Raw genomic sequence first — 21,180 nt, forward strand, 5'->3', positions numbered from 1 at the left:
CCTATTGAATGATGTAGAAGTGAATGAACCGAGCAGCGGTTTGTTAGCTCGAGTGTTGGAAGGTAGGTTTTAACCAACCATTGCTCAGCCTATTTGACTTTTCCGATGTCTTCGTTCGCCGTGCTTTCAAAAAGGGCTTGTTAATCAGATAATCCACAGATCTTTAAAAAAAATCAGATTATTTAGTGGTTTTGCCGATGAAAATGCACCTATTTTATAAATGAAGTTGTAAGCAAGCCTTTATTGCACTTGTACTTCAAAGCTTCCGGTGTTCATGGCGTTGTGGTGTTCATATCCCTTCAAGATTAAACTGTTACTGTCTTTTTCATGATTAGCTGATTTTACTAAATCTGATCCTATAAATGTTTTGACGTGAATGACAAGACAACACGGGAATTCCCAACGGTTGATTACGGATTATTTATTATTATTATGATCATTACATATTCTTCATGAAATTGGCACGCTTGTTAACCAAGCAAATAAATTAATACAGTTTGAGATTGATTGTTATGCAGGCTACGTTGAGATTTAAGTTTATGGTAATTCTTGAAAGCGTTTACTTTCTCACGTATTTACGAGTTAACGAAATATTACCAAATTAACAAACTGAAAAAGGTCTCTCACCAAAGTATTCACTTAACCCATAATCAACAGTCGTGAACAAACGTGAAATACACGATGTAATCCCACTGCAGACTGCGAGAGCTACTAGCTATTACGCAAGCCTTTGCGCGACACAAACGGAACCAGTGGAGACACCCTACGCGTCGCGCCGTGCTGTTTGCCGTGCTGCTTAGGCGACGTTTACGCAACGCGCGAGGTGGGTGCCCGGCGTAAGTGTTACGACATGCCATCTAAAGCCGGGCACCCACCGCACGCCTATCGACCGCGAGCTCACTACACGCGTAACTGAAGCGTAGTTGAAGTACTGTTATTACAACGGCAGCGGGCGACGTCGTCTCCACCAGATGCGAACGCGTCGCGAACCGGCTGCGTAGCTGGCGCGACACAAGCGAACTGAAGCGTAGTTTTTCGCTTCTGTTCTATTTTTCCGGTTTGTCGCGCGTCACGATGGCCTGTTTATACACAGAAGTATGCTCTAAAATGCTAGGTATACATGCTCTGATTTATATTTCATCCTTATATTACTGGGGGTGTGTCCCTAGTTCCCTCTTGCAGTAGTGGAGAACAAGATAAAACCAGATAAACACCTGATATTTTATAAGCAGCTAAAAAATACAAGCCTTTTCGTTTTTCTATTGTCCTGGCAGGAAAAAAAAAATTAAAACTGGAACCTGGGAAAAAGGCAAACTTAGTTTCGCTATCTTATTTTGCGGAGGGGGCAGGGTAAATTTGAAAATACACCACAGAAAGACGTAGCCTATTGAATGATGTAGAAGTGAATGCACCGAGCAGCGGTTTGTTAGCTCGAGTGTTGGAAGGTAGGTTTTAACCAACCATTGCTCAGCCTATTTGACTTTTCCGATGTCTTCGTTCGCCGTGCTTTCAAAAAGGGCTTGTTAATAAAATCAGATAATCCACAGTGCTTTAGAAAATCAGATTTAGTGGTCTTGCCGATGAAAATGCACCTATTTTATAAATGAAGTTGTAAGCAAGCCTTTATTGCACTTGTACTTCAAAGCTTAAACCCATAATCAACAGTCGTGAACAAACGTGAAATAAACGATGTAATCCCACTGCAGACTGCGAGAGCTACTAGGAATATAAAGCTTTAAGCAAGCCTTTGCGTGACACAAACGGAACCAGTGGAGACACGCTACGCGCCGCGCCGTGCTGCTTCGCCGTGCTGCTTACGCGCCGCTTACGCTACGCGTCCGGTGGGTGCCCGGCGTAAGTGTTACGACAGTAAAGGCCTTTGCGGGAAGCGGCCAGGACATATCCATGGCGACGTAACTAAGTCATCCGACAGCGTCTCTTCGCACAAAATTGGCCGTTAGTCATCAATATTTTATACGATCATCATGATATTCAGTAGATATGTTGGGTGAAGGCATATGATCATGAGGACAAAGCCATTTTAAAATCGCTTCATAGGGCCGCGATGGTGCCAATGGTCCCAACGCCGCTTGCGGCTTTAATTGAAAATGCTATTATCCATTTTCATCTTTCTCCTGTTTTGGCCTAACCACTTTGCATTGGTAGATTGTATGATGGCGCTATATCCATCAATTGAATCTCCAGTGTTTAAAGAATGATAACTCTAACCATATTTGACTGCAATTTTCAATTAATGTGAGTAGATCTCTTCTGACAATAAAAGAATTTCCCTCAGACAACTTCATGTCAATATGCATGTCTTTGACTGCAGAAGAAATTTGCCAAAATAGGCCATAATCCCTGCCATATTGAATTTCCACCTTTTGTAATTGCGCTGCAAAGTTTTGCAGTGTAACTGGTTTATTCTTTCCATATGAACCTTTTGCTTGAACCCTGTGTATCGCTGCTTGTATGTATATTTGTTACTATTAGGAGTCCAACCACAAAATTCTGGAACCTTACTGTTTTTGTCAAGCTTATTATTATTAGGGGTCCAAACACCTTATTTTTCCTCTGCCCCTTGCTAAATTTTCACGCCTTTTTCATTCTCAAAAACTCTAATTTGGCAGGCATGTCCAGTATGGCTGCCAATTTGTTATACATGACACCCATGCAACTGACAACTTTGTGCCACCTGCAAAATTGCAACATTGAAAAAATTATTATGGCCATCCTGTTTCACTTGCATGCACAAAATTTCTTCCACACGCCGACCTCCTCATCCTGAATCAATAATGTCAGTGAAACCACGTCTACCATATTTGATTTTACACCATTTTGAATTTTTTACAAAACAAACTTTTTCATACTTCTACAGTGTTTATCCGATTCTCACCAAATTCGCCATACATGATGGAGCACGTCCCTTAGAACACCTCCGTTTTTCCAGTTTTTATTGAAATTTATGCAGTTGTCTCAATGTTGGCTACTCTGAAATGAAAGCATAGAACAAATAAACAATTGGATATAAAAAAAGAAATCATAGAATCGTTCTGTTTAACACAATTTATTCAAATCTTTTGACTCCTCAAAGTAGCCACTTTTTGCAGATATAACAGCTGAACACACTCGTGGCATTCGGTCTGCAGTGGAAATCAAATATTGTTCGGAAAGATCTTCCCATCATTGTTGCAGAAGTTCCCACAAATGTGTTGCACTTGTAGGTTGCTTTGCTTTCACCCTTCTGTCCAGTTCAACCCAAACCAACTTGATGGGGTTTAAGTCCAGAGACTCTGCTGGCTGTTCCAATATTTGAAGCCTACCGTCTTGTTCTTTTCTTCTAAGGTAGTTCTGACATAGCCTGGAGGTATGTTCTGGATCTTTATCTTGCTGTAGGATGAACCCCACACCAACTAGGCGTTGACTAGAGGGTATTTCATGGTGCTGCAAAATGCTGTGATAGCCCATTTGGTTTAGGGCGCCAATCACTCTGTGCAAGTCACCAACTCTGGATCCAGCAAAAGAGCCTCAGACCATTAGGCTTCCTCCTCCATATTTGACAGTTGGTGCCACACACTGAGGAACCATCCTTTCACCTACTCGACAGCATGCAAAAACCCTGCGTAATGAAACAGATTTCAAATTTTGATTCATCTGTCCATAAGACCTTTTTCCAGTCTTCAGTAGTCCACCGCCAGTGCTTCATGGTCCAGGCAAGCCTCTTTTTTTTATTTAGCCATTTTAGCAATGGCTTTTGTACTGTCACTCGACCTATCAAACCTGCAGCTTGAAGTCTTCTCTTCACAGTTGAAACTGAGACTTGCTTACTTCGACCACTGTTAAGCTGGGCTTGAAGCTGTTGTCTTGTGTGCTGCCTATCACACAAGCTGTTGATCCTCAGAAATTTGTCTTCTGATTCTGTTGTGGCTTTGGGTCTGCCAGACCTCTTACTGTCAGAGTTTCCTCAAGTTTCCAAGTGCCTTTCGATTAGAGGTATATCGGCCCAATATTTGCGTTTTTGGACCATATCGGTATCGATAGTCAAGGAGGACATGTGGCCGATATGTAGGACCGATAATTAAATTATTATTTTTTTAAACACTGACACATGGGTGCTCCTAGCACTCAATCTAGTGTTTCTCAGTGTTCATTTCTAAAATTGGTTGACAATGTTAATTATGTTAATATTATAATATAATAATGTTAAATATTCTTTAATCAAGTTATTTGTTTAGCGCAAAGTCCCTAGTGGCCGGCACGCCGGCGGCCCGAGATGACTGAACTCAGACATTCAGTGCTACTGCAACCAAAGTATGAGTTAAAAACAGAAAGGCTTTGTTTAGTTTCATTAGTAGATGATACACAACAACTATGCCGAATACGGAGTTTAGCAGCGTCACCATTGTCACTCTGGTCTTCATTTAACACGCACCCCCTCCCTGCAGTCTCTTCTGCAACTACACCCGCCCCCACCCATGACATAATGGACAATAATGTCTATCTGGGCATTCATAAAAATATTCTTTCACCACTCAAATCATATTCCGTCATAGCAAAAAGATAAACCCGACAATAGCCCTAAGATATGCCAATACAGCAGTGAAAATGCTGCTCACTGCTCAACGAAATAAACGAGAGAAAGTTTAAAAAAATGATACCATGTCATTCTACAGTCAATATCTGGTACTAAATATTGAATAAATATACAACCTTACCATTGGTTTTATGCGTAGAGATTTCCCTTTTGAGACTAGTCATCATATATTGTCTTGGACAATCCGTTTGTGAAATATACGTGCATTTGTGCCTGGGTACCTTCAAAAATAGCTGTGCATAATACCACATGTGTTGTTTACGGCATTGTCGCCCTTTTTAGTACAGTCTAGCTTGACTGACAATCCATTTATTCAGTAGGTGAGAGTATAAGCTTTCTAACGATGTATAACATGTCTAATTTTGCTCTTGGAATAGCGTTTTATAGGTCAGCGTAACCGAAAGATTTCTTATCGCATAGGCATCACTTACGTATTCACTCTATGGTAGCAGTAAAAGACGCTGCACCTAACGAAATGTTGTCAATGATTTTTTGTAATTTCTAGGAAAATACTATTATTATTGAGGACTTCTGGGCATAGCTAACCAAAATATTTCGGGTATATACAATATTTTTTAAATTGAGTGTCTTTAAATAGGTTAGTGATATTGTATAATGTGGATATTTCACACTGTAATGTAAGCGTTAGTTAGTAGTGTAATAGTTTTTGTGATGCATGCAACAGTGATGATGAGAGCACATTGCCAAAACGTGGTGGACGATTTAAAATTGTTTTCATATCGTCCCATCCCCATACAAGGAAACATACGAGATTACAGAGTATGGAAATACACACAAGTTAATTATTACACATTTACCTACTGTACAGCATTGTGTGACAATATTTTTGCAGTATTTTAATATCTGATATCAATGTTTCATCTTAAACCTTGTTTATATGCTTTACAATGGACAAAAAGCATTATATTCCTTTTTGGAGAGATTTTGGATATGTTTCTGGACCCCTAATTGTTTTAGACCACTGTACTGACAGAAAGCTTGTAATTACTGCTTGAAAATGATGTAACAATGAGTTTCTTGAGTAAAAACAATTGATTTGTAGTGAAATACGTGAATTTGTTGTGATTTACAGCAATGCATAATTTAGACATTTTGGATAGATTTGGAGACGCTGGGTACACTAAGGCTGTCAAAAGTGCCATGAAATTGAGTTTGAATATTAGCTTTTCTACTTGGTTAGCGTTCAAATATATTCGAATATCATTTGCCTATAATTCACAAAAATAAGCTGCTTATGAGGGTATGCACATGACGTCACAGTAAGTGGAAGTCACTGCGGTTACACCCACTGAGTGGCAGAAAGACTACTGAGTGGCAGCATTATGATTTTACCCAAAAATCCAACATACCTGACACAAAATAACAACCGCAAATCTACGTTTCGGTGCCTGGATTCCAGTTGTTTCTGCGAATTGCAGCGATCCATTTGCTTCTCTTTTCTTTAGCTTTCGGCAGTCTGTAAAAAGATAGCTCCGATTTCTTGTTGAATGTCGATGGACCACTGGTTTTTTGGTAAGTTAAGGTTCTCTGTCGAGTCCAACTGCCTTTAATTTAAGCAGATAAGCGTTTGTTTTACTCCCGGTTTTGCAGTTTCCTCTACTAAAGGCAGCCGTGTCGCAGCATGTTTTGCCACTCAGTCCGGCTGAGGGGGCGTATTCTGGTGGGAAAGTGACATCAATGCATACCCTCTATTGTCGGGTGCAACATGCACGTGACATTCCCTTTAAACTGGCCTGCGCGTTATTTTCCACAAGCGGGCAGTAGAATAGAGATATCGGTAAATTTTCATACTTGGTTAGTACATCTGCGGCCTCATTTATAAAACGTATTTTAGATCAACTGTGTGGTGCGTACGTAGAAAATCACGTCAAAGTAGTGATTTATAAAATTTCAACATGAATCGATTTGACCGTGGGAACGGTTGTGGCTCCACGTCAGGTCTTCACTTGACATATGCACGCAAGTTCATTTTTATAAATGAACCCCCTGCAGTTTCTATAGCCTAATGCGCAAATGAATAAAGAACTTTCTCGTGGATGTAATTTGCCACAACTCTGCATTTATTTATCGCAATAATAGGGAAATGATTGTTTATAGGAAATCCCTGTTTATTTCTTAACACAAAAACTATTCAAACGGATACACCAGACTTGCTCTGTAAAGCTTGCACGAAACTCTTTTCTTGTCCTTGACCTCGCCAAGAAGCTGAAAAATTCCCAAACAGGGCTTCTACTACCAGCTAGTGGGACCAACTCCTCCGATCCTGCTCTGCTGCCATTTTCACCGTTAGTTTTCAATATTATTGATGTGACAGAGGAAGTAACGTTAGCACAGGAAATTAACTTTGCGTGCATGAACATGATTCGCTGCATGAAATTAAAGCCTGTATATTTATGTTAATTACAAAACGCAGAATCAAAAACGCGGGATCCAGAACTAATATTCGAATGATTAAATTTAGGTTCGAACTTAAAAAAAAAAGAAAAAAAAAAAGAAAAGATTTTCGAATAGTTTTTGAACTTCAAATATTTTATGACAGCCCTAGTACACTGCTTAGTTTTTGCTTCATAGATCTTTAGTAGTTCTACATATCCACCCTTAGATTTTATGAACTTGTGGACAAGACGTTTTTGATCCAGGACATAGGCTATACTTTAACCAGCTGTATATATGCAATCTCCCAGTATTTCATTGTGAACTAAAAATGAGCGAATTCATTTTAGATTTTTTGCCTAGCAGTTGCATCTGTGGCACTTTATTTTGAATTATTATAATATAAGTAATCTAAGCTAGTGTAAATGTTACAAATGTCTTGCTTCATTTGAGCCATTTTTCAAGTCTCTGTGGTGTTCACATCTGTTATAAAGCTTTTCATAGGGTACCCCCTAAATGGGCAAGGATTGGCCAGATTTGGCATGTGTGCTAAGGGGTTATGAAAGCAGCCTTCTGAGTACCTTTGCATAGTCATATCTCTGCATAATCGGTGCACAATCCACATAGAAAAGGTCTATTTTAATTCCAGCTCAAAAATTCACTATCAGCCGGCATATCGGTAATCAGTGAGTTTTTCCCCTCTAAAATCGGTATCGGTATCAGTCTCAAAAATCCCATATCGGTCGGCCTCTACTTTCGATGGTGTAGTACTCACTGACACCGTGGCTTGCTTTGCAATTTCTCAAAAGGAAAGACCTAGACCATTATAACCCAAGTTAAAAGTGTATCTGACTTTCTTTGTTAATTGCCTTTTTATCACCATTATGATAGCAATATACTACTTCCTGCAGTGCAATATTGTCCAAATAATGCTTTGGAGGGTATAATAATACAGTCTGTTCCAACACTGATTTTATACAGCCAGAGCGTTTGTAAGTAAACAACAAAAGTTGGGACCCCTGTAGGAATTGTTTGCATCAACTTTCAAGGCTTAATTTAGCCTACTTCCATTGCTGCAGAAAAGCTGTACGTTGTTAACCCATTACTTGTTCCCTGAAAAAGGCCTTCTTTATAACTCTGATATTTACATTATTTTTCAGTTTTTTGTAACCTAAATCTTTTTTAAAAAACCTCTGGCAGTTTACCACTTACCTTTGTACCATTTCAGGTCATTCACTGGACTTGAACTGCTTAAATTTCAATAAAACCACTATATTACTACTACTAATTCCAGCACTGCTACAACCACAACTTTTTTCAATTCGGCAATTAAAACTAGGTTTTAATAACATCACTGTCCACTTGCCAAGGGCAACTCAAACCAAGGCGAAGCAGAACTGCTTTGCCCCTTGCCTAATTGGGCAAGTGACAATTTATGGCTAGTTCATAAGTTGGTTAATTCAAATCACTTTGTTTTAGCAGGGGTTACAAAACTGGGTCATGGCGGTAAAAAAAAATAAAAGAAATATTGCATTCTCAATTTTAGGCCTTTTTACCCAGCACTAGTCTGTCATCCCACTCCCTCAGGTTAAAAATACCATCCAGCTAACATTTTGGATTAAAATATGCTCTGACCTGCTCCACCATTTTGAATCATTTTCACCCAAGAACAGATTATGGGTTTTATATTTGAGGGAAATCTCAGCTTTCTTGTGGTATTGCTATCTCACGGATACACATTTTCAGATAGATGTTCTCATTTAAAGGCATACTATGCAGGATTTTTTATTTGAAAATATTTAATAAAATAACTATGCTCAGGCATATCTACCTGCATATGTTATTCTAAAATGTGTTTTGGAAGTTTTTGGGCATGGTGCTCTTTTCTGTGTGTGGAGGGGTGGTTGTGGCTACAGAGCTTATGGTTTGTGATCAGATTTGAAAAGACAAGGGCTCGTTCAAAAACTAGAGTCTACCTTGGAATTACTTTTCTTTGGCGTCAGCTGAAGTTCGCCAAGGGGATGAAAAGCAAAGTGAAGTTGGCCTGTTTACTGTCGGACCTGTAAGTAATGTTGCTTATAGCTAGTTACTTCGCACAGCTAGATGCCCAAAGTTGGGTAGCTTTCGTATCGGAATTCTGTTCTTCCATCAAGATGTCTCCACCCCCCCCTCCCCCCACCCCCACCATAGGAACTGCTGTTACTGTTTATGGTTGCAGCTTACCTAGCTCGGTAATTCGCCTGCATTTATTTCAATCAGGGGACATGAATTGGATACGGCGTGCATCAGGGTTTCCCCCAGAAAAGTTGTTAGGCCCGGTGGCAAGTATCTTTTGACACGGCCCGGCGCGGGCCAGCGACAGACTGATGGCAGCATTAAGGTAGGGCTCTATAGTATCTGTGATTAACAGAATCACGGACGGAATCACAGAATTGAGAATTTAAAAAAGCTATAACACAGATTCCATAGGGCCTTACATTAAGTCAGTGCTAAAAACTGACTGAAGATTTGAAAATATGACTACGTAATGTGAATTTTGTTATAAATATGTCATTTATTCAACACAATTTAAAAAATCAACAACTATTTACAGCATAGCAGAGTCTTACAAAGAATCTGACAACAATGTACAGTCTTGGAATGCTGTGTTTTCAACAACAACAAAATAAATTAAATTCAATTAAATTAAAATAAATAATATCAAAGTTTTTGCACTCTACAAAAAACTTGCATTCAAGTCCTGATTGGCTACTGAATCTTACAACAAGCCTTGGAATGCTGGGCACATTTAAACATTTAAAAAAGGTTTTTTGGCTTTTACAGTAGGACGGAGTGTAGCACAGTGGGTAAGGAACTGGGCTTGTAACCGGAAGGTCGCAGGTTCGATTCCCGGGTAGGACACTGCCGTTGTACCCTTGAGCAAGGTACTTAACCGAAATTGCTTCAGTATATATCCAGCTGTATAAATGGATACAATGTAAAAAATGCTATGTAAAAGTTGTGTAAGTCGCTCTGGATAAGAGCATCTGCTAAATGCCTGTAATGAAATGTAATGTAATACAGTACCTTTCCTCCTTGACATTATCCCTAAATGTCACAAAGGAAGTATCTGTGTTACTGAATGTTTGGCTAGCTAGCTTAGTTTGCTAAATAACCACGTTGTCATAAAATTTTTCCCGACCGTGAAAACTGCCTGACTTGTTTACATTTTGGACAGATGTGGCTCCTGAGTAAATCTATCGTTGTTTCCATTGCAGCACTTTCGACACAAGGAATATCAAAAAAGATCCTGAAATGTCTTCTTACATTCTTCTTCTTACCATTTCAGAAAGCAGGATTACTGAGTTAGCTGGATAATTGTGTGGAGTAAAACCCAGAACCGCTCTCTTTCAGTCCATGTTCCAGATCTGGGGGGGTTCCAAGTTTTTACTCGGCTAACTCTAATCCTGCTTCGTAAAACAGAGCCTAGAATAGCTAAATACCAAACAAGGAAAAACACGAAATAGCTGCACCGGCACTACGGAGTAGCTACCGGATGATGTTCCCACACATGGGTGCACTCGGTGTAAAAATCGTTATAACACTGCATAATTACTGTTAACATCTAGGCCTATATGGAATCATTCATGTTGCTAAAAAGCTATTTTCAATATCTCTGACCACCTCACCTCTTTGCTTGACATTTTGCTTGTAGTGCTGCTTGACTCAATGGAGGTATGGGTGGGCTTAAGGACTAAGAAGGTGTGAGTGGGGTTTACAAACACTGAGTCTGTAAGGGCCGCAAAATTTTGTATAACTTTAAATCATAACTGTCACCAAGTTGTTTTTGCGGAAAGAAGGCACCACAGTTCACCTGTCCATGTCAGATTTGGCAAAAATGTACATACTTTTTTTGTACAAATAGACTGTTTAAATAGCTCTGACTTAAAATGACTGAACATGTTTCCTAATGATGAGGATTAACATATTATAAATGCTGGCACATGCTGATTGAAGTACATAATGGGATTTTGTCTGCCTTTGCTTTTTTCTGGCACATACCTTCACAACTCTGATTAGTGGGTGGCGACACCAATGAACACGCTGTTCTCTCTCTCTCTCTCTGTCTGTCTCTGCCTCTCTTTCTCTCTGTCTGTTTTTGTTTTTTTTCTGATTGTCAGAGGGCTGCATTCTGCTGCCATATAGTATTTTTTCTGCTTAGGCACTCACAAACTTTGGGTCACACCAAGGTTTCTCTATGCAGGAAAAACCCTGCATTCATCTACTTAGACTGTACTTAAATTTGGTATGTACAGGTGAGGCCAAAAGTTTACATACCTAGGCTAAAGACATTCAAACTCAATTCACAACTCCACACATTTTATGTTACCATACATTTCCTGTGTTAAGTCAATTAAGATATCTACTTTATTTCCATAAGAGGTAATTTAAATATAATAGATGAGACAGATTTATTTCTGCTTTTATGTAGGCTACTATATCAGATTTTCAGTGGGTCAAAATTTTACATACACTTTGTTAGTATTTGGTGCCATTGCCTTTTAATTGCTTAACTTGAATCAAACGCTTGGGGTAACCTTCCACAAGCTTATCACAATACTTTTCCAGAATTTTTGCCCATCCCTCCTGACAGAACTGGTGTAACTCAGTCAGGTTTGTGGGCCTCCCTGCTCAGACACACTTTTTCAGTTCATGTATTTTTAGCCAAGTCTTTACCCTTTCATTTTTCTACTGGTTGGAATATTCTAACATAAATTATGTCAGGGAAATATGACAGAATGAAAAGTATGCCAACCAACCCCGTCTCTTTACTTGCTAACTTGTCTGACCATGTGGGGGGGAAAAAACTGGCACACGGCAAACCTTGTGGATAATTTTTCTACTGTTCATCAAAGTTTTACTTTGTCTAATGTTTTTGAATAAAGTTAACAAAGTACATTTCTATTTATTTATGAACAAATGGTCAGTAGATATGTGCAGACAAACTCAAGTGTGAATAGTGTCACAAGTATCAATTAATTTTTTTGATGTATTTTTTACAAATGTATTGAAGGACTTTTCTCTCAGAAGGAAATGATACTCCCTCAAATAAAAGGAAGGGATATATATCTCAACAAACAACAAGAAATAAGTAGTTATTGAACAACTGACACCAATCAACTGTCACCATCATCTGAATCAAAGTATTTCAGATGTCTCTCTGGAGTTGTAACGGCCAGTTTGTTTGAAAATACTGTTTTTTGTGTTTCACACAGATTTTGTCGAAGGCATCAATTAAAAACTGGAGAGAATGTACCGTCCATCCCCCAAGACCTGCTGTTGATGTCAGAGTTTGTTCTTCCTCATTTCATTATCTGTATCATTCAGTACTTACGGGATGGGTACACTGAACCAGGTGAGAAACTGCTCGAACTTGGAGATGTGCTGGAACAGATGGTACTCTTTGCTATTCAGTACTTATGAAAAGTAATATCAAAACAATTTTCTGCCGAACGACATTGTTTTGTCACTGCATGGATAGCTTTTTTTTTTCCTACATGTTTTTTATGCTTTCCCCCCAAATTTGGAATGTGCAGTCGTATATATCAACATTGCTGCTCACTGCTGCAGCTGCGTGAAATTGCAGGTAGGCATGTGCTCTCCTCTGGAGCACATGATGTCTGGTGCTGCTATGTATCGCATTGCTGTTTTCAACAGGGCTCTCTCAAATTACTTGGAGCAATACTCTTAATATATTAACAGACAGATTTGTGGTCCAATTGTGGCCAACAGATTGGCTGGGTTTGCTGGTACATGGTGAGATTCTGTCATCCCATCCCATCCCATCACACTGGGGGATGCTAGAGCTAATTGTGCATTGCACTGTGGAGCTACTGTTCACTAGCAGCATGAGACCAGACCATGAAAAAGAATAGTGCCTTAGCAGGATAAGCCACCCAGCAACCCTGCCTTGCTTGTCAATGTCTTTTGTTAATGCAAGGATAGGCACTCTAGGATAGTTCCATTAAACTTCATGTCTCTGTCGCCCATCCTTATCGTATCCTTCTCTCACAGACTCCTCCACAGACAGAGATCTTCAGAAGGTCCTGCAGCAGCTTGCTCCCCAGATCTCCTTCCTGGAAGAGTTAACAAAGATGGGTGGGGCAATGCGAACTGTCCTGACTAAGATCTTAACCAATCAGCAGACATTTCAAGACTTGAGTATGGGTATGTCCTCACTGCTACTAAGTCTTTCAAAGCCACTGGTTCTAAATGCATATTTTTTCCTGACTCGGCAAGGGAATCAGTATGAAAATAAGCTGACAAAATCATCATGGTTTGTGTCACATTTCCTTTTAATAATAGGCTAATAGTTTTTCAAACACAGAGTACAATGGACTTTCACAACCCTATTACTGCATCATATTGATAAGCTTCATTATCTGGATATTTGTGTAGTCTATAACAAGCAGGGCCCCGTTTCCCTTGTGGTGCTAATCATCAGTATGATCCCTTGTAAGGGACATCTTTAATATTCAAGGATTTTCAGAAATGCTCATGACTAAGTTTTCATTTTAAAATGGTCACAACTTATGACATCACTAGTGGTCCCCAGTTGCTTAATGCAAAGACCGCACAAAACACAGAATCAATTAATTCAACTTCAACTGCATGACTGCTAATACAATCCATGTTTTAATATCAATGTCGCGATAATCTTGTAGACAGATTAATACATATGATGCAATGATACATAAGATGTAATGTGTTTAAATTAGGGCTGTCAATCGATTAAAATCTTTAATCGAATTAATTACATGATATGCTGATTAATTAAGCGAATTAACCGCATGTATCAATATTTGCTTGGAAAAGCATTGAATATAAATATCAAAAGGGGGCATTAGAAATCAATAAATTGTTTTATTTACAATCATTTTTCCAAATACATGTCTTTTTATAATTGAACATAAGCCTATCACTTAGCCTAAAATGTGGCCATAATATTTTTAAAAATTTTTTATTATTTAACATAAGCTTATCACTTAACCCACTGGGGTCGAGAGCTCCGCCGGCGGAGCTCGGCAAGATTAAATGAACTTTCGTTTCTATTTGGATGATTAACTTCACGAGTTATCATACAGACGCAACAAAAACATTGACAGAGACCTTAGAATTGCGACTTTCCAATGCACCCATTGACAAATAATATAAATTGTTTTAAAAGTTCTAAATTTGATTAATTAAACCATGTATGCTTCGTTAATCCTTACTCATTACTATGTGAATTTCGCTCAGCAGGAAGTCCGCCCAAATCGCATTCACATGTTAACGACATAACTACTCTCCATAGAAGGAGAGTAGGGGAGGGGCGATGCGAGAACCATGTGAGAAATTCCAAGCCTGCGAAAGCAGGATAGAATGTCAAAGTGTAGCCTAGTTCACTTCTTTTGAGGTAAACATTTCATTTAATTTTGGAAAATGGTCCGTCCGGAAGCCGACATTGATGAAGAGCGGTGTCATTTCGAACAGCGAACTGATCCAGCTGAGGATCAACTTCATGAGTAAGTATATTTCTTATGATCATATTGGTAAATATGTGTACTGTATTGCAACGTATCTCTGTGTTTGTAGGAATATCCAGCAATATGCGCGTTTGTAAATTCCCACACTACGAACGATTCGAACTATTGCATCTCAAAATTATAGGCTAGGCTCTCTGCGTCTGGTTGTGTGTTAGAAGTAGCAGATGGACTGTATTTTTTTCGATCATATTGGTAATAAATAGCCCATGCCTGGTGTGTAGTGGCGTGGCTAGGATTCTAAAACTGATGTCCTCGCACAATCGATATTAGCATACTGTAAGTAAATTCGGGAAATAGCAATATAATAACCACTTGGCTAAACAGACCTAGCCTACTTCAGATTGAGGCATTGTTATTGATGAGTTGCGTGTAGTTGAGCTGGAATATATATGTATATTTCGTTTAGCTAATGTTGTTTCGTTGATAGCTTGCATTATTTGTAAATGTGTGCTGTATTACATTCTCTGTGTGTTTGTAGGAATATTCACTAATATGCGCGCTTGTAAATTCCCACACTACGAATGATTCTAACCATTGCTTCTCAAAATTATAGGGTACCTCTCTGCGTCTGGTTGTGTTTGTTTGGTTCTTTGTTTGTATACGATGTAACCATGTCACATTTCCTAAGTTTTGTTTTCATTAGTTAGTGGTTTGTCCCTTTTTTGTAAAGCACATTTAATTTTCCCCTGTTGAAGGAAATGTGCTATATAAATAAAGTTTGATTTGATGTCACATTTCCTAACAATTTTGTTTTTATCATATTTACAGAGATGCTGATCAGGAAACACGGCCTAGTTCACCACTAGCTAAGAGGCCACACAAGCGTTGCAAGAGTACACCAGTCTCATCTCATCTTCCATGCATATAGTTTGCTTCAATAAATGTTCTAAAATCAAAAGATGTCTTTGTTTCTGTCTTCTAAATGGCTCACTGAGTCTTTGTCTTAGTGGTGGGGAGGCATGCGGCCAGGTGTGAATAGCCTACTTAGCTAGCAGGTCCTCCTACCCAATGCATATTCGTTACAGAAAGGCCATTTGCCCTCCCATTCTCACCTGGTGTTGGAAAAATAGTAGCCACAACACTAACTTTTAGCAATTTATTTTATATTTCTCATTGGATTTGCTAAAATATTTTGTCATCTTTTGATACCCAAGACCTTGAACACATTTCAGTGACCAAAATCTTACTTACAATTGTTTAGTGTGTTTTATTACAACATTCCTGTGCATGTTCAAAACTACTGTTTACAGTTTGTGTGTTTTTAGAGCAATATGATTGACCTACTTACTGCTGCCATATTATTGTAGCTGAGTTTGTGCTGAAAACAAAGATATGAAACACCTTAGAATCACTGCATATAACGTTGATGAAATTTACACAAATGTCAGAGCACGGCACAATCACCAGTGTGCCTCATTTTACCCTCAGACCCCAGGTTAAGCACCAAAGTGGCCATAACAGTCTTTTCCCCACGGCACACAGGAACTGCCGCCGTGGGCTACGCATGACAAATTGTGATCACTCACTCACTCACTCAGTCGACCTGAGAGGGACGTTTGATGGGACGCATGCGCAGGTGGTGCTTCATTTAGTAGGACGCATGCGCAGATGCATCTCCCAAAATCACCACTTCGAACGGCACAAGATTTTTTAGCACAGCTTCATCACCTAACGTTACTTTAGCTAACCCTAACATGTTAGCGTTTCGCCTATCGGCGCGTACCACCGATACAGATGTATGGACACATGGAGCACAACAAATACCGTTACAGAGGTGAGGACATACCATAGCTAGCTAGCTATATAGTTAGCCAAGTTTTACTCGTGACACTTTGTATTGGTGCGCTGTGGGTCTGCACGGTTTCGTGCTTGTTTAACTATTTAACATACTATTTACATGCGCAACTAACGCACCACTGGTTGGAATTGTGCGACGCACGGTGTCAAAGGGGTGCGTTCGTAAATTCACTCCGCTGGTGTCAGTGACACCCTGAGTGCTCTCTTCGTCGTTTAGAAATTAGTGCTGCTCTCAGAGGCTCAGAGCCACACCGGCCGCTCCAGCTGAAGGCCCGGTTTGTCAGAGTGTCTGAACCCCATAATGGCTGACTGTGGAAAAATGCGACGGTTGGGTTATTTGGCAATATAGGTAGTGTTATTCAACACGCAGAAATTTACAGTAACATCGGTACATCAATTAATTGACATAAATAATATATGCGTTAATTTGTGTTATTTTTTTTAATGCGTTATTTTATAATTAATTAATTAATCGAAATTAATGCGTTAATTTGACAGCCCTAGGTGGACGGAGTGTGGCACAGTGGGTAAGGAACTGGGCTTGTAACCGAAAGGTCGCCGGTTCGATTCCCGGGTAAGGACACTGCCGTTGTACCCTTGAGCAAGGTACTTAACCTGCATTGCTTCAGTATATATATCCAGCTGTATAAATGGATACAATGTAAAATGGTATGTAAAAAGTTGTGTAAGTCGCTCTGGATAAGAGCGTCTGCTAAATGCCTGTAATGTAATGTAATGTAGTATAAATGAACAAATATGTTAAGTGGGATTATAGTACCCTTTTAACCTTGACATCTCATCTTTCTGATATTTGACACCCATACAAGTGAAAAAATAAACATTTAAGTATACTTTTAAAAAATATTACTAAGTATACTTTTAGTACATCTGTCTAATCATGTACTAACAGTGCAAATTAGCCACTGTTAAGAAGTTAATTGGCCCCATTTTAACTTCTATGCAACTTTAGTGTACTTAGTTGTATCTAAGTGTACTAAATTGGGACACTTTTTACAAAATTATTTGAATTGGTGATTTGTTGATATTGGTAAAAACACTTTCATACAATTGTAATTTATCACTACTGTGTTCAAAATAAACAGTAAATTGCATTCAGTGTTATTTGATGATAATAGATGTGTATTTATAGTGTAGTTATATCACAATCCATGTTATATATTAGAAGTGAACTTGAAGTACATTACATTCATTTGGCAGAAGCTTTTATCCAAAGCGACGTACAAAAAAGTTCATTTCATGGTCGTAGACAACTGCTAAACACGGGTAAGTACAATGCTGTCATAACACAAATAGTATATTAACCCCTTAAGGCACAAGCCAAATCTTTCCAATCCTTGCCCATTTAGGGGGTACCCTATTTAAAGCGTTATAACTCCAGATGTGAACACCCCAGAGACTTGAAAAATGGCTTAAATGAAGCAAGACATTTGTACAATTTACAGTACTAACGCAGATTAGTTTATATTCATAATTTTGGAAGAAATAAAGTGCCACAAATGCAATTGTTTTGACAAAAAATCATTAAGTTTGTAATGAAATACTGAGAGATTGCATATATGCAGGAGGTTAAACTATACATGTGCTAGATCAAAAACTTCTTGACCACAAGTTCATAAAATCTAAGGGTGGATATGTAGAACAACTATAGATGTATGAAGCAAAAACTAAGCAGTGTACCCAGCGTCTCCAAATCTATCCAAAATGTCTAAATTATGTATTGCTGTAAATCACAACATATTCACGTATTTCACTACAAATCAACTGTTTTGACTCAAGAAAATCACTGTTGCATAATTTTCAAATGGAAATTACAAGCTTTCTGTCAGTTACAGTGGTCTAAAATATCTAGGTGCCCAGAAACATATCCAAAATCTCTCCAAAATTGAATAAAATGCTCTTTGTCCATAAAGCATATACATGAGCCCCTTATGAAGGTTTAAGATGAAACATTGATATCAGATTAAAAAAATAATGCAAAAATATTGTCACACAATGCGGTACAGTACCTAAATGTGTAATAATTAACTTGTGTGTATTTCTATACTCTTTACTCTCGTATGTTTTCTTGTATGGGGATGGGACAACATGAAAACAATTTTCAACCGTCCACGTTTTGGCAATGTTCCAACTCTCACGTCATCACTGTTGCATGCTTCACAAAAACTATTACACTACCATCTAACGCTTACATTACAGTGTGAAATATCCACATTATATAACACCACTAACCTATTTAAAGATACTCAATTTCAAAAATAACGTATATAACCGAAATATTGTGAGCGGTAATACTTACATAGCAATGATGAAATCTCATCTATGTTCAGTAGATAGAGACAGAGACAGTATCAATGATACTGTTCTATTCGCTTCTGTTTTGCTCCAGAAAACGATGTCAGCTAGGTCTATCAGCAAACATATGGCTTAGCTATGTTCAGAAGTCCTCAATAATAATTCAATTTTCCAAGAAATTACGAAATATCATTGACCACGTTTCGTTGGATGCAGCGTATTTTTCTGCTAACAGAGTGAATGCGTAAGTGAATGCGATGCTAAGAATATTTTCTGTTACGCTGACCTATAAAACGCTATTCCAAAAGCAGAATTAGACATGTTATACATCGTTAGAAAGCTTATACTCTCGCCTACTGAATAAATGAATTGTCAATTAAGCCCGACTGTACTAAAAAGGGCGACGACGCCGTAAACAACAGGTGTGGTATTACGCACAGCTATTTTGGAAGATACCCAGGCGCCACAAATGCGCGTATATTTCCCAAATGGTTTGTCCAAGACAATATATGACCACACAGTCTCAAAAGGGACATCACTACACGTAAAACCAACAGTAATGTTGTATATTTATTCAATATTTAGTCCCAGATATTGACTGTAGAATGACATGGTATCATTTTTAAAAACGTTTTCTCGTTTATTTCGTTATTCTCTGTGAAAATAATGAATTAAGAAATTATGATACTTTGACTTTGTTTATGAGTATTTCTCCCTGCACCAAAATCTTTTTCATATATTTAGGTGTCCTAAAATGTTAAGCTGCTGGCGTCCTGCGGGACTGCAGCAATTTCAGAAGCACAATGGCACCAAAACCCCCCCCCCCCACCCCACAAAAAAAGAAAAACGGTGCTCTCTCTCTTATTTGATATAACCCCGGAAGGGATTTTTTATTGGTGAAATGAAATGTAATTCAAATTGTAGCCAACCTCTCTTGTCATCATCCTGGTTCTTCAATTTCGATTGGTTGCAGTTATGCTGCAAAGAGGGTGTCTAACCATCTGCCAGTGTACACTATATTAATGGTGGCTATCTTCGCCATGGTCTTGTCTATAATGTGGAATTGTGGAAAGCATTCTTGGGGCTGCTAGGTTTAAAACTGAGACGTGTTGACACTTTTAGGGTTTTGAGAGTAGCCTACATATTTCATTAAATGTCCATCCTGTAACAGTAAAAGAGTAAATGCGTACAGTGTATTACTTTTACTGTACGAATAATACTAAATATTGGTTCATGTTGCTGAAGAAAGATAACCCCACTCTAAAAGGTGCACTAACGATGATGCCTTTCCCCCCCAATGATTGTGATTACATGCGGAGGGAAGCGGCTAATTTTAACATTGTATTAAAGCAAACAACCGTTTTTTCCAGCAAGTCAGAGAACGTTCTCATGCCTCTTTTTTTAAAGAGTTTGGTGTACTACCATGGATAGATTGACAACAAATTCGCACAAACCAATGTATTTGAGGAAAATAGTTTTAATGATATTCAGCGGCAACAACAGACCACAAATATTGTAGGTAAAGCCAGTACCACAGCGGGGTGAAAGAAATCCAATGAAATTTGCTCCAATTAAATTACAAATGCCTGCATTCCTGTCTGCGTCACAATTTCACAACTCAGTGCAACACTTTGTTCAGATGGTCAATGTCTCTCCTGCAGAGCTCTGTAAGCCCAGAATGTCTCTATGGCCAATATGAGTTCCGGTTTGCTCTTGGGTTTGGCTTCATGGCTCACATACTTCATCGCATGCCAAACAGCTCAGTGGGATTCCAATTACTCATTTGTGAAACAAAAAGAAACTGTGTGAAGCAGAGTGAATGGAGAATTTTCCACACATCAAAATGTTGAACAATAATTGTTTATTTCAACAATTCAGTAATTTCAATAATTGTCCTATTTGGTAAACAAGGTACTAGATGCTAACAGGACAGACACGACTACGGGCAATTTATCTTGAATAAATTTTAAATTAAAAACAATTATACTGTATAGCTACTTGTTACAAAGGGGAGAGTCGGTATAAACATAACAGTTTTTGGATTTTGCTCATTTACCATTGGAGTTTGCACAAGATTAGCCTCTTACATGAAATAAATGAAAAGTTAAATGAATTTGGCCATAGCTAACTATGCATTAAAAACAAACACAAAACCAAATGGCAAAAGCAAACAGCCCACTATACAGGCCAATCTGGGTGTGCTTATAATTAATGCATGTGAACAGATGGCTGTTTGTTTTCCATTAAGCATTTGGTGTAGGACTGAATTGCACATTGCCCATACAATCCTCAAATGGCAACTGTACCAGCACTGTACAAAACGATTTATGATCCGACTCACCTTTATATCCTAAATGATACTAACATGGATGACCTTAACTTGTAGACTGTGCTGAGAACTATCTGACAAAGTTTGATGAATAACTGTTTATAAATGTACATTTCAGTGAAATACATATAAAAATGTTGAGTAACAGGCATGTCCCTATTTACAGCTTGTCACTAAAATGTATTTTC

At 38.5% G+C, this 21,180-nt stretch overlaps 1 protein-coding gene across 5 annotated transcripts in view; it reads left to right on the forward strand.

Moving 5' to 3' along the window:
• Positions 1-21,180, forward strand: part of ubr3 (ubiquitin protein ligase E3 component n-recognin 3) — a 412,017-nt gene that overhangs the window by 4,054 nt on the left and 386,783 nt on the right. For all 5 annotated transcript variants that reach the window (XM_064329864.1, XM_064329859.1, XM_064329863.1 and 2 more), the window contains exons 2-3: positions 12,244-12,383; positions 13,043-13,195. In XM_064329864.1, coding sequence (XP_064185934.1) covers positions 12,244-12,383; positions 13,043-13,195 — 293 coding nt within the window. The remainder of the gene's footprint in view (positions 1-12,243; positions 12,384-13,042; positions 13,196-21,180) is intronic.

Source organism: Anguilla rostrata, chromosome 3, assembly GCF_018555375.3.
Source record: "Anguilla rostrata isolate EN2019 chromosome 3, ASM1855537v3, whole genome shotgun sequence".
Lineage (NCBI taxonomy): Eukaryota > Metazoa > Chordata > Actinopteri > Anguilliformes > Anguillidae > Anguilla > Anguilla rostrata.